The sequence below is a fragment of the Hemicordylus capensis genome, chromosome 5, assembly GCF_027244095.1.
Source record: "Hemicordylus capensis ecotype Gifberg chromosome 5, rHemCap1.1.pri, whole genome shotgun sequence".
Classification (NCBI taxonomy): Eukaryota; Metazoa; Chordata; class Lepidosauria; order Squamata; family Cordylidae; genus Hemicordylus; species Hemicordylus capensis.
The window spans coordinates 91,764,483-91,779,416 of record NC_069661.1 but is presented as its reverse complement, the minus strand read 5'-3'; the positions used below and the strand labels follow the sequence as shown (position 1 = coordinate 91,779,416).

The window sequence follows — 14,934 nt, the reverse complement described above, 5'->3', positions numbered from 1 at the left end:
GCAAAAGAGTCCCAATTTAATTATTTTAATGCTTATATTATTTTAATTATAAACTTCCCAGAGATGCAAGTTTTGGGCAGTATAGAAGTCTGTTAGATAGATAGATAGATAGATAGATAGATAGATAGATAGATAGATAGATAGATAGATAAACTTAAACTTGAAACCCCTTTACTAACTGCTGGTCCAGGAAACTGCGCATGAAGAATGTAGTGGTCCCTGAAACTCTGCATGAAGAATTTAGCGGTCCTTTACTCCAAAAAGGTTGAGAAACACTGGTCTAGGCTCTGATGAGACCAAAATGGTTTGTGTGGCAGCTGATGTACTAGCCCTTGGTAGTGCCTGAAGTGAAATTGAAGGCTGAGCAGGCAATGATCTTTATTTTATTTATTCAATTTCTATACCTCCCTTCCAAAAATGGCTCAGGGCAGTTTACACAGAGAAATAATAAATAAGATAAAACAAGCTAGATCCCTGTCCCCAAAGGGCTCACAATCTAAAAAGAAACATAAGATAGACACCAGCAACAGTCCCTGGAGGTCCTGTGCTGGGGGTGAATAGGGCCAGTTACTCTCCCCCTGCAAATAAAGAGAATTGCCACATTAAAAAGTGCCTCTTTGCCAAGTCAGCAGGGATTATGCAGCTGGAATGAGAATTCCAGTATTACGCTGATGTGCTTTCCACATTCTATACTCTTGGTAAGCATAAGGAAGACTAGGGGACTCAGGTGGTTGATGCTGGCAGGAATCACCCCAGCCCCCATGTGATAACAGACCTTGATAAATAGAGTAATCAATTGGAGATTTCCAGATAGATGTATGTTCACTCGGCTGTATCCGTTGTGATAAGGACTGGGATGTTGTGGATCTTGCTGAAATCTGAAAAAGATGTTATAGTCCCAGAGAGAGACTACAGGATTCTCGCAGGAGACATACTAGGAGTCTTGGGTACAGAAATGGGTAACTCTTCTTCATAGGTACCGTCATCCACTCCATGGCTTAAGAAGCCATGAAAAGTGGATGCAGAAGGTGTGCTTTCATTAGACTCTAGTAGAGTAAGTAAATGTTGTGCTGTGTTAGGTTCCAAAGCAGCATCCATTTCTTCTTGTGCAGGCACCTCCTCAAAAGGGAACTGGTGACTGAGCCCGAGAGATCTCCTGATGTCATGGGGTAGAGGGCAATTGTTGTGGAGTTGGTGCCAGAGATAAGTAACCTGAGGTCAATTTGACATTGACAGATAGTCTTGAACAGAGACTGTTGAAGACTTGACTTGGTTTTCGTACTGATGTTGGTACGACATCGACATCAAGGAAGGCGCTTCAGTGTGTTGGTGCTGGGGAAGACCGAATGTTGCATTGTAGTCCCGATGGGGATAGTGTCGACATACCTGATGTCGGGGCAGGTGCTGGTGGATGAGCACTTTTCTCCTTATATTTTTTAGGATGTGGCTCATACCTCTCATTTCCTTTAGATCTGTACCATTTTTGAAGTCAACAATGGACACCGGAGCTTTTTGTTGGAGGCACTAGCTCTTTAAAAAGGCTCAACACCTTTGATGTCGAAGCATCCGACGTCGAGGGTTTCTACTGTGAAAGGGACGCAACCCATGATGCTAGCTTGAAGGTAAATCCAGATGGCGAAGTGGATGGGAAGCAAGGTAATGGTGTTCCCGGTTTCAGGGTGTCTTCAAATAATGCTGCTCTTAAGCATAGTGCCCTGTTATTTAATGTTTGCTGGGGAAAGGAGGTGCAATTTTACACTTAGAAGTGTTGTGCTCTTCCCCCAAGCAAAGAGCATGTCTGTCTGTTGATGGAATCATCTGCCTACAATTTGTGCACCTTTTAAATGTTTTTTTTTAAATTGGGTAAGGGTCCATAAGGTTCTCTTTTAAAAATAAAAGCTACTGCTTAAAAAATAATAATAATACTGTGCTGACATCCAGTTGGCATTCAGAAGTCAAACAGACTGCATCAACCTTTTAATCATTATTTCAACAAGGTCTGAAGTCCAGTATGCAAAGAATAGTTTAAAAACAGTCTGAGGTCAATTACCAAAGTGTCAATGAAATATTCTTATCTTTCTCTCGCACCAAAAGTAACTTCCTGAGCAACTAGAGCTAGCAAGATGTGAGCTCTTCGGTGGTCGGAAAGAAACTGAGGAAAATGGCACCAAGCCAACAACAACAACAGAAGCGCAGCACGCATAAGAGGCAGTTCCCGGTGCCACGAGGAACTAATGAACTCTACTCAGATGGTCCTGCACAGGTGCAGAACCCATACTTGTGAAGGTCAACGGATCATGATCCAGATTATCTAGTTTCCCTTTCTCGAAGAAAAGAACTTCTTCCTCCAAAGGAAGAGAAGCTGTGGGTGTGCCATCCATTGATCCTCTTTGTTTTGTTACTCTTCCATTTTTTTCCTCCTATCATCATTTGGCAACTAGTAAAAGAATACCCAACTTTCAATATCCTATGCATTCCAATCCAATCCATGTTTAGTTTTAAGTCCCAAGAATTAAAATGGAACTTGCTTCTTAAACATACAAATGTTGCTTTCATCTGTGCCTTTTCTGATCATCCTTTTAAAAATATAGTTAAATACTACATTGCCAACTTGTATTAAACCCAACATCCACATTTTTATGTTGTCAAAACTGGACAGAGGTAACCTATCCATTTTCGTAGTTCTTGCAAATACAATGAAGTAAAGCCCTGTAAACTTTTTCTTTAATCACAACATCCTATGCGACTGGCTGTTACATTAACATATTTCCACCATGCTATATTATTCTGTAGATAATCTTATTACCATTACGATATGGATAAATTTGAAAGAAATTTTGCATTCTCATATTCAGTAAGTGTTCAATAGTAAGCTTTCAAGTCACCTTGTAGCTTCTTTGCTAAAATGCAACTAGATCCTTGTGTGCATGTCATAAGACAACTGGGCAGATGGTCCTGAATCTTATTTGCTTATTTCATTGTATGCCCAAAGAACTGTGGGTCACAACACCTAGTCTAATTTACCCTTTTCCAATGAAATTGCTAATTATCCTTACAACAGCAGAAACTGAACGATACAGAGGCAAAGCTAAAGGGCATTATGTTGGTGCCAGAAGAGGTTTTGTTTTGTCTTAACATATAATTTAATTAATATCTGGGATGAGTACAAGTCTATTTTCAATCTGGTTTTTTTTTTTTAACCACTGAAAGAATATTCAATTGTTCAATGTCCCTGAACTGAACTAATATGCTGAAGCTCCCATCATTGCCACAGAGTGGAACATGATAATATTATGGAAGTTTAGGACTCCAAGGACACCATTCTTAACTTCTCATTCCTCTGAATTCATTTTTACCCTTGGAGGCTACTTATTTTATATAAATTTATAACAGAATGAATGATACACAATATTTTTGCTGTATTTGACACCATGTTTAAGAGAAAGCAGAAGTAATATATTCATTTTTCTCCCCATGACACTCTTATCCAGAATATCTTCAGTGGGGACCATATGGACTTAAAGGCTTGTACAGAAATAAAGACAGACATTAAGAATGCTTTCAGGCTAAAAATAAAGGATGTGGTTCAACGAAAGGACACACTTTGAAAATGAACTGCAAACGTCTTTACTAAATTATCTACCACAGGTATTTATAAAGGCTCAGCCTATACAATTAATCACCTCACTCTATATAGAATGATGCTTCAATTCAGATACTCATTTTGTATCCATAGCACAAACATATAGTATAGCTTCTTGGCCTTTTTGCTAAGATCAAGTGTAGTGTAGTATGAAGCCTTCTCAGCGCCATTTCATTGTCATATGTACAGCCTGCTTGCCGCTACATTTGAGAAGATCTCTCATAGCCTTTAATGCTTTTCATTGTCCACTGGTTGATTTTTACTAAGGTGTGCAGCACTGTTCCCTCTAAGGTGTGCGCACGTTCACAAGTTTTTGTATGTCCGCTCAGTCCATTTTTGATCCCGCTCAGGTTGAATCAGGAAGGCTCCATTCTGAATGCATGTGCACATACACTGTCTTGATACTGCCACCCAGAACAAAACTCATTCCACACAGGGACAGAAAAAATTAGAGGGACCACTGGTGTGCAGCCTTTCATCATTATCTCTATACTCACAGAATACATATAGTATAGAGCATCTCTGTATTTTGATAGAATCTCTCACACAGCAGCAACCAAGTTCAGCTGATCTGATTCCTGCCACAATTATCTGCTTAACAGCAAATACACTAACCAGATTTTCAACAGAGAAAAATTTGGAACACTGTGAGCACTAGTAATGGCTGTACAGTTATTTGAAGATTTCTAATATTATCTCAGCAATTTCTGAACACCAAATATTTCTCTACCAGATAGGAGAGCTAAGTAGTTATTTTAAAATCTGGTATTAGAGTTTCTTCTAACTATGCAAAGCAGAGTTGAAGGGGAACAAATGTTCCCTGCCCAAATAAGCTTCAGGTTTCCACTACCTCACTAAAACTGCAATCCTTTGAATGATTACTTGGATGTCAGTTCCACTGTGTTCAGTGGGGCTTACTTGCAGATAACTGTGTATAAGATTGCTGCCAGAGTCAGACACCTTTGCCAGTTACCTTTTCCAAGAAAACACTCCAATAGGGATAACATGCCAAAGCCAAGCCTTGGTAAGGCATTTTCCCTGTAACCACCAGATAGAAGAGAGAGAAGCATCCTACCAATATAGTTTAAAATGTTACATGCAACCTCAGTCTGAGTTGTGTGGCAGCAGCACTTGGTAAAGTGTTCCATAGAATGCTCAGCCAAAAGATTCTCCAGCTGGTGCGACAAAATCTAATAACTGCAGAATGCTTAGAATTTAGACTGAAGTCCTATAAAGTTGCCTGATACTCAATCAGAATGAATCCACCAGGCCAGTATTGTCTACACTGACTAACAGCGGCTCTCCATTCTTATCTGGGAATGCCAGATATATTATGCTCTAAATAGATATACTGCTTTTCCTGAAATCTCAATGTGGTGTACAGGAGATAAGAAGTATGACATATCACATTAAAAACAAACATTAAAAGCACATCAACCATCAAGTTTATACTAAAACAATCAGATTGAACTTGGGACCTCGTACGTGCCCAGCAGGTGCTCCACCACTAAGCTATGACCTTTCCTTGCTGAAGCCTTTATCAATTTTGACTATTTTATGTAGCCAATTCTTTACTCACTAAAGCTCCATGTGTACAGATGATGCTATACAAACAAATCGTCATCATCCCTCCTGAGGGAGGAGCCAAATGACTAGTACATTGGACCCAGAAAAAGAAAATAATCCATGCAAGAACCAAATTAAAAGATTAATTCTTCAAAGGTTTTGCATTATAATTAAGATAGAAGGTTCATGTTTTCCCTACCAGCATTATCAAAGTGTCTTCAGAGCTGCACTGAATTTGGACTTTCCAACGATGTTAATCAACTAATTCCAGTTTCCATTTACCTGCTAAGCGTACACAAAAGGCAGAGATATGTGGCTGTTCCTTCCTCTGACCTGGGAAACTGTCAAAGCAAAATAGAAAAATACAGTGCTCCCTCTCTACAAGGCCAACATTTTAGTGCCTCATTTTAAGACAGACTATTTGTTTCCAACTGGAGCCAAAGCATAAACTAGCAAGATAACTTTAAAGGAGCAAAGCCTTTAACAACAAAATCACATTGCTTCATCCAGAATTCATCCAGCCCTGATGTTCCAGCTTAATTATCAGTGCCAATTAATTTTGCATTACAGTTTCAGGAAAAGATCAAGAAATCACAGGTCAAGAGATATTTTATATGCTGCATTTACCTATGAAATGAAAGCCACTTGACTCCTTCGCAAAGCACTACACCTGATGTCATAAGAAGTTCAGCGAAGTACTGAGTTTCAATTCCTTCTTCCTCATGTTTTTTGAACTGGATTCCAGATGTTGTTAGTAGCTCTATAGAGTCCTGGGCATACATGTCCTCTCTAAGAGAAACAATATGGCAAACTTTCACTTAAAATACAAAATTCTCAAGATGAAGTTATAAAGCAAAATCTAGCATAGAAACAGAAGATGCTGCCTTATATAAAGTCAGACCACTGGTCCATCTAGCTCAGTATTGTCTAAAGACAGGCAGGCAGGCAGGCAGGCAGGCAGCAGCTTCTCCAAGGTTTTAGGCAAGAGTTTCTCTCAGCCCTACCTGGAGATGTCAAGAGAATGAACCTGAGAACTTCTGCAAAGCAGACACTCTACCACTGAGCTAAAGACCCTTCCCTGTAGCACAAGCTACACCTTTTTTTAACAAATCCATTATTATTATTTTTAAAACAGCCAATACAGAAACAACAACATGCAAATTGTTAAATACAATTAGGATACATCTCTCTAGGACAGTGTTTCTCAAACTTTTTGGAGTCAAGGACCGCTAAATTCTTCATGCAGAGTTTCAAGGACCGCTAAATTCTTCATGCGCAGTTTCCCAGACCAGCAGTTAGTAAAGGGGTTTCAAGTCTGTCTATCTATCTATCTATCTATCAGACTTCTATACTGCCCAAAACTTGCATCTCTGGGCAGTTTAGAATGAAAATAATATAAGCATTAAAATAATTAAATTTGGAATCTTTTGCAAACATGGAATATTAGGGATTCTTAACCTTGGGTCCCTCAGTTAAACTCCCATAACCCCCAACAACAATGGCATTTGGCCATTATGGCTGGGGATTATGGGAGTAGAAGTCCACCAACGTCTGGGTACCCAAGGTTGAGAACCCCTGAATCTAAAAGCCTGGGTGAACAAATTTGTCTCCAGTATGTCTGGAGTGGAGGTGCTTGTGATTACTCAATGGAGAGGGGATGTTGGGCCATTAGAAAAATTCAAAAGCTACATGGGGCCAATGAAAACAACATACAAGCAAGCCCCACTGATGCAAGAGGGAAACAGCGTTCCCTCTCAAGGCGCCTCGACCACAACAGGCAGCTGGGTTTCAATCAACCAACCTTTGGCTGCAAACAATGAGCATGCAAGAACCAGCAGCCCTTCAAGTGGCGCCCACTGCCATACTTTTTCCTCCATGCCCCCGCACCGCATACAGTTTGAAGCTGTAAAGATAGGGAATAAGATAGCTGTAGGAAGATCTCAGCAGCACGTGGAGGCAAGGCACAAGAAGGGTCCCATGCCTCTGTGATACTCTTCCTCTTCCGTGCCATGTGCAAAATTGAGGAAGTGAGTGCCTTGATTTCAGTTGGGGGGGGTTGACTCCCAGTCAGGGACCGGCACTCAACCCTTCGGGGACCGGCAGCGGTCCAGGGACCAGTGGTTGAGAAACACTGCTCTAGGATACTTGCTCAGTAGGCACAGGCAGAATGTTCCACCTCAAAATGGGTTGTTTTGAACATTCTGCCTTGAAATGGGCCGATTTGAATGTTCCGGGCTCAAAACAGAATATCCTCTTAAAAGGGGGTCTGTTTTGATCTTGGAAGGGAACAACCCATTCCAAGGTGGAATGTTCCAACCTGTTCTGAATGCTAGGAATGGGCCGGAACGTTCCAACGGAACAGGGTTGTTCTGTTGGACCAACTGGCTCAACCAATTGTTCCAATGGACTGTTCCACACATTTTGAATTCCATTCCAAGCTCAGAACAGAATACAAAATGTATTTCATACACACTCCTATTGCTCAGTACAGACTGCTAATCAGTGTTCCTTCTAACAGGGATTCCCAGATGTTGTTGACTACATCTCCCAGCATCCCCAGCTGCAATGACCTTTGGGTGGGGATTATGGGAGTTGTAGTCAACATCTGGGAATCCCTGTTAGAGGGAACACTACTGCTGATAATGCAGAAATCCTTCTTACAACATTATTACTATTATCCCAAGGTTCTACTTGCTTCCTTGAGACTATGTACCAATGAAATCAATAGGAAGTGTAATACTTCTCTGTATAGACCTTTAGATAATATAGCTTTTAGTTTTATCTATTAACCCAAGAGTCTGCACCACTGACATGTTACAAAAAGCCTTGTAATCAGTTTGAGAGACAATCATGCCATCCTATATGTTCTGTCACAATTGAGAACCGGGAAAGCTAGTTACATGTTTGCCCAAAGACTAAGTGCCTGCAATTCTATGCACACAATGAACTGTGGAACTTGGTTCTAAGTAAACACAGACTGCTTTGGGTTATCAGGCTGCAGCGTTAAGCACACTTACTTGGAAGCAAGCCTCAGCAAAATCTATGGGACTTGCTTCTAAACAAACATGTTTTGGATTGGGCTGCAAGTCTGTCATCTGATTCACTGTGACTTGAGAGGAAACTACACTATAGTCAATCAACCATCAGTGCACAGGGCAGTACTTTGGAATTTTTTTTACAATTCTTTAGTTCACGTAAATTCTCAATATTGTATAATACTATTTTTTAAGCTGCTAAATGAGAGTTTAAAAATGACAAGAACTGGATCCTAACATACCATTCTGTAAACAGAAGCTCCTTCTATTCACAAAAGAAGGGCTGTGCTTAGAGGAATGCAACTCTCTTTCTGTGAATAGAAGAAATCACTTCTGCTAACAGAGTGATAGGTTAGGATCCAACCTTAAAAAAAGAGAGAGAGAGAAGGCTCATCTCAGTTTACACCATGATCCATGTCTTCTTCCAATACATGGGGAAAAAGGTCTGTTGAAGTCAGTGAAAGATATCCCAAGTAATTTCTACAGTTTACTTCCAATAAAATGAGTTAAACCCAATTCTACACGCTGCACAGCATGAGATGAAAGGCAAAGCTCTAATTACCCACACAAGAAGATCCCTGTCCCTTTAACTCTGGTGCCTGCCTAGGTCCACTGAATCAGCAGCAGCTATCAGTTCTGCTGTTTCAGAGGAGCCACCACTCAAGGGGCTTTGAAGGGTGGGGCAGGACAGGAAGAGAAGGGCAGAGCTGTCATCCCCTTTTGGCTCAACCTAAGCACCATGCAACATCTTAGCTAGGAATACTGCAAGGACTTCTCCTGGCATTTGGAAGTAAGTGGAACAAAGCTGCCCACCTGTGACCTGCCTGCCCTGCACAGGATGTCATTGTAGTCAATGAGGCACAAGCTTCAGCTACAGAAGACAACAGATTGGGTTCTCTACATCCAAGCACCAGTAGCAAGTTATGCCCCCCAAACATGCATCCCTGAGGGCTGTGGGACCCTAAGGGTAATATTTTTGGGAGGCACAGAATGTTGTAGAGAAAAGGGAGGGGGGGTTGCCCCTCCCCATTGTGCTCCCTCATTGTGTGTGCAATCTTGTTATGGATTTCAGTCATTTACATTTTAATGCTTGCATATCTATCAAATCACCATCATTTCAATTTCAGATATGCTTTCAGCAAAGGTAAAAGAAACCATCAACAGAGAGAAGGAAAAAGCCTGAACACGTTTATTTACATTTACAATATTTATCATTCCACCTACAGTGGGGTAAAGCAGAAGAATACACACTAAATCTAACAATATGAACTGTTACAAGATTTTAAATAAACTTTTTAAAAATACTAAAAGTTGAAAATACACACACCTATACAAGCAGTCAGATTTTGAAACTTACGTTAAATTAAATTTAAAATTAAATTGCCACGTTGAAGTTCCTGGAGGGTATTCGCCTTGTTCATTCATGAACGTCAGTCCTAACTGGATTATCTTTAGTAAGTCTACGTTACAGCGGAGTAGTTGGTATTGGTAATCAGCATTGCTTCTGAATTCTCCAATAGGCCTTGCAACAACACCTGGAAACTCTGTGTCCTGAAAGATTAAGTAGAAATACCAAAGGCAAAAAATGAAGCACTTAAGCAGAAGGGCACTAAAGCACACACATTTTATTTATTTTTTGCATATGCTTCATATAGCTTTTAAAGAATACCTGCCTGACATCAAGGGCCCCGCACTAGTTACAGCCCAGTTCTGTGGGTGTCTTCAAAAACTGGTGTGAGGGAATCCAGCACTTTGTGAACTACTGGGATTATTCATGATTTTTTTGATACTCATGTGTTGTGGTTGCAACGCTGCACAAGTTGGTATAAAAGAAGGTTGGTCTGGTCAAAGATAAGATCATGCTCAGTTTTGATCCTCCTTCCCCCTCACATCTGACTTGTGCTCAGTCTTTCATGGTGCTCCTATTCTGGAGCAGTTACATTGCCTTGACTGTCACTGTTTATGTGGAGCTTGTTGACAAATAATTGGGTGGGATTGTAACCCTTTCTCATTCTTGAGTATCTAAACTATCTTTACTACAGCTTTCCATTTAAAATAACTTTTAAACACAGGCTCCCAGCCTAAACCAAAAAAGTCACCAAAGATCCCCGCATCATACCATGGCAACATAGTTAAACTTCCGTATAACTTGACGGATTTTCTTCATCTCTTCATCCAAGTTGCAAGCCCAAACTTCACAAATTCTTTGGCTGTGATCTACTGTAGCTGCTGGCATAGTTGGGAGGTTTCAGATACCAGGCATCAAAGAGGTATACTTGATAAAGAGTCAGTTTCATAAAAGTGGTTTTAGATATATACCTAAGGCATAAGAGGGGAGGTGGGGAAAGAATGAAATAGAAGAATAAAATCCAACTTTTACAGGTGTGGCTGTTATGAAAAGGTCAACGTTCTAGACCATTTTGAAACTGTTTTCTTGTCATGCAGCTCAACGTATCATTTGTCCAATCTGAACCTAAACATACTTAGTCTGAAGGATGATTTATTTGAATGGCTTTCAAATAAGTATGCTTGGGATAGCAGACGTAAACAGTTGCATATAAATTACACATAAAGCGCTGTCCAAATTTAGTAAAATAATATCCATTTATTCCTCTCCACCTGAAGTGCACTGGTTAGACAACTTCAGGTAGGAACTGGTGGACGTGAATCACAACAAAGGCTATTGCTTATACCAGTCACTTACCCAAAATAACATAAGTTTGTGTTAATAGACCAAGGCTAAGTGATGTTTATGTAATTAACCCCAAAACAAGGGCTCATGTCTTGTGTCAGAAGAGCATGCTTACTTCCTGGGTGTGCTGTAGGAAAATGACAGGAGAGACAACTCCATGATTGTCAAAAATGTCTATAACCCACAACTGCACAAGAAAGATGTGACAAGATGTTCAACAAACATTTTCAATACAAACAGGAAGATAAGACAATGATTACGTATGTTATTGATTCGCTTCTATGATGGAACAGAAGTGCATTATTAAGCTGGAAAAATTCCAGGCACCTCATTGCCTGGGAGCTGAGTATTTTGAAAAGTTGTCCAGCACTATTTGAGACTGGTGCCCTAAAATCCGAAGCAGCTTTCTAGCCCAAAGAGTGATTATTAAGTGTGCCTGTTTTAAAATGTAACCTTCCTCAAACTCTTTTTAAGGCATGAAGAGGGTTTTTAAAACCCCAAAACAGATATGACCATGTAAGCCAAACCTATCAGAGCTGAGTTGGACTTCCTTGCCCCAGACTTTGGGCCTATTCACCCAAACAGCTGAGTGCATGCCAGCCCTGTAAAGAGCCTATATATATATTACCACCCAGACTAAAGCTATTTGGTTGTGTGCATCTGCTGCCACCAAAAGAATTAAGCAACTGGCTAACAACCATAAATGTCAAATGTGAAAGCATGCCAAAAGTCAGATCCTGAATGTAGCAGTGAGTGCCTGTGACTGACTTGCCACAGACTGGGAGCCCAAATGCTCAGGCTTCTACAGAACATCCATTGGCCATATCAATATGGTCCTTATAGACAAATTCATGGAGGACAGGTCTATCAACGGCTACTAGTCTGGCGGCTATAGGCCACCTCCAGCCTCAGAGGGAAGGTGCCTCTAAATAGCAGTTGCAAGGGAACAACAGAAAAAGAGAGGGCATGCCCTAACCTCTTGTCAGTGGGCTTCTCACAGGCATCTGGTGGACCACTGTGTGAAACAAGATGCTGGACTAGATAGACCTTAGGCCTGATCCAGCAGGGCTGTTCTTATGTCCTTTGTGGCCTGCTTTCTGATTAAGTTTCTGAAATAGGCAAACAAAGTTTATCTTCACTGTTAATGTGACAGTTGTGAAATTCTAGATGAGAAGAAGCAAATACAAGAACTTTTGTGGTACTTTAAAGAACGCTTCTATTTAATGCAATTGTACCTCCTTTTAAAAATATAGTTTTCCCAGGCTGGTTTAATAGAATCTGCTAACTTGGCAAAGAGGCACCTTTTAATGTGGTGATGTTCTTTATTTAGCAGAGGGAGAGTAACTGGCCCTATCCACCCCCAGCACAGTACCTCCAGTGACTGTTGCTGATGTCTGTCTTTAGATTGTGAGCCCTTTGGGGACAGGGATCCATCTTATCTTATTTATTTATTATTTCTCTGTGTAAACCGCCCTGAGCCATTTTTGGAAGGGTGGTATAGAAATTGAATGAATGAATGAATAAATTACAATGCAGTATAATCAATGATAAAAACAAACAAAAGAACCAGCACAAACCTCATTGATCACAAAATGCCTTATGGAAGGAAATGCCTGCTCAACACTCATCTAGAGGCAGAAAAAGGCTTGTTGTTGTTGTTGTTATTAGATTTCCCTAGGGAAAATTTCTACTATTTCCCACAAATGAATCGCTATGCCATAATAAGACAGGCCCTATTCCTGGTAGTCACCAATCAGATCTGAGCAAATAGTGGATCCAAGCTAAAGACTTGGGTATATTATCTTATTTGCTCAGGCAGCCCTTAAGATTACCTGGTCCAGACCATTTAGGGATTCAAAAGGTTAGCACTAGCACTTTAAATTGATTAGTAAGCAATTTAATTGGTGTATGATCGTAAGTAATGATTAGTAAGCAATGTATTGTTCCTATCAGCATCATGGTAGCTGCATTTTGAATTAACTGTGGCATTTCTAAACAGTTTGCAAAGGCAGTATCACATAAATGACATTGCAGTAACCCAGGCTAGATTGGTTTACATCAATGCACAGGTAACTGGAATCAGCCCTGTGTTCTTCAGATAGGGTTGCAGCTGTCGAACAAGGCATTCCTGGCTGCCAACGTTACCTGGACATCCAAGAATCGTGTCAGATACAGAAGACAAGGAATGCATACTTGGGACCTTAACAGGGAGTGCAACCCCATACAAAACAAGCTGCACACCTCCACCCAGATCAGCAGATCTCCCCACCAAAAGCACCTCTGTATTTTGAGAATTAAGTTTTAGTTTGTACACCTTCATCCAGACGAAAACTGTCTTCATTTTCCACTGTTTGCTTCCTTTGTGGGATAAACATTCATGAGCCAAAGTCCACTTTGCGAGACACATAAAATCCATTTAAATTGAGAAGTACATACACCCCAAATTCTACTTTCTCCTCCATGCCCTCATATGAACATATGAAGGTGTCCTCTTCTAAGTCAGGACCATCTAGGTCAGTACTGTCTGCACTCGCTGGGAGTGGATCTCCTGGGTTGCAGATATCCTGGGTCTTTCCCAGCACTGCCAAGAGATGTCAGGAATTGAACTTGGGGTCTTCTGCATGCAAAGCATGTGCTCTGTCCTTAACCTATGTACTGATCGCCCAAACTTCCTTTCCTATATTCTCTGCATAGTCTTTCAATGCATCATGTGAAAAGAAAATGCAGTTTCTCCCTACTAGGCTTTCATACAAATTAGTTGTATGACAAATGATGCACCTTTTCCAGACATCCTTAAAAGAATGGCAGAGAAAATGAAACTAAAATTTACCCTAATGTAACCAAGAGTCACCCCACCTCACATGGGAGTAAATGGTAGGTTTCAGATCTGGAAAGACAGAAAGCGCAGAACTCAGGTGGACCCAGATCTCATTGACTGGTCGGCTTATAATCGAACTTTGAGATTTTTTAAAATAGAAAATTGAGGGCTATGGTGATTCCTAGGCAGAGCCTCAGGGTCTCCATCACACCTAGCTCTGGCCCACAACCCACCCTAGCCAAGCCACGCCACAGCACCAGTTTCAAAAGTCGCCACTGGAAGTTGATGCTGCTGCTGGAAGAGGAGGAGGAGCAGCAGCAACAGCATCCCAGAACCTGAAAGCTACTAACATCCCTCGTGGGCAGCGCTCTATGAACCCTACTACTTGGGGATGCGCTCCCCCACCCCCGCGTGTGTTTTCTTTCCTTTTATTATATGGATTTTTTAATATTTATAACAATGTATGTTTAGATTTTATATTTGTGAACCACCTAGAAGCATCTGGGTGAGGCGATATGAAAATCTAAGCAAATACAGTTTATGTTTACAACAGCAAGTTATTGCCTAATGATAGGATTGCTTAGTTTAGACAAAAGGTACAGGCATTCGAAAGAAGCGCTGCGCGCCCCACTAAGCCCAACAGCCTAGAACTGAATATTAAATCAACCAGGCAATGAACGGAACAGGGCCCCCGCCCCGAACCGCCTACAAGAGGAAGAAGAGAAAAAGCGGACGCTGAGATCTTGAGAAGTTGCTGCTCCAGGAGACCCCTCCGCAGACCCCCCACGCCGGCCACTTCCCCTCCCACCTGCCCTGAACGCCCGGAAACGCCGCCACTACCGGCGCCTCACGTCCTCACCGCCATCTCCTACCGGAAGGGGGACGGCTACTTACGCGGGAAGGGAAGAAAGGGCGGGTCTAGCTGGGACCCGGCGGCGGAGGCAGCCCCAGCGCGGCGAGCGGCAGCGAGAAAGCGCGGAAGGCGGCTGCTCCTGCTGCCCCCCGGCCGCCCAGCGCACAAAGCCATTACGTCATCACTGCGCGCTGCTCGCCTAACCTTTCAACTCTCGGCTCGCTGTTCTTCCTGGCTGCCCTCCGCCTCCCCCCACTCCCCAGCTTGGCAACCGGCCCTCGGCCAATCGGACGCCGCGGAGGCCCCCGAAGGCGCTTCCCCACCAAT

At 41.7% G+C, this 14,934-nt stretch overlaps 1 protein-coding gene across 6 annotated transcripts in view; it reads right to left on the bottom strand.

Moving 5' to 3' along the window:
* CNOT7 (CCR4-NOT transcription complex subunit 7) overlaps window positions 1-14,889 on the bottom strand; it is a 37,196-nt gene extending 22,307 nt beyond the window's left edge. The window contains exons 1-5 of one of the 6 annotated variants that reach the window (XM_053251453.1): window positions 14,649-14,878; window positions 11,913-12,045; window positions 10,364-10,563; window positions 9,602-9,795; window positions 5,837-5,998 (exon numbers count right to left, since the gene is read on the bottom strand). In XM_053251453.1, the coding sequence (XP_053107428.1) occupies window positions 5,837-5,998; window positions 9,602-9,795; window positions 10,364-10,480 (473 nt within the window). In that variant the 5' untranslated portion in view covers window positions 10,481-10,563; window positions 11,913-12,045; window positions 14,649-14,878. Of the gene's footprint in view, window positions 1-5,836; window positions 5,999-9,601; window positions 9,796-9,913; window positions 10,056-10,363; window positions 10,564-10,948; window positions 10,974-11,912; window positions 12,046-13,250; window positions 14,615-14,648 lie in introns of those variants that run through there. The other 5 variants (XM_053251455.1, XR_008307590.1, XM_053251451.1 and 2 more) reach the window with 5 other exon arrangements.
* Window positions 14,890-14,934: the final 45 nt, after the last annotated feature.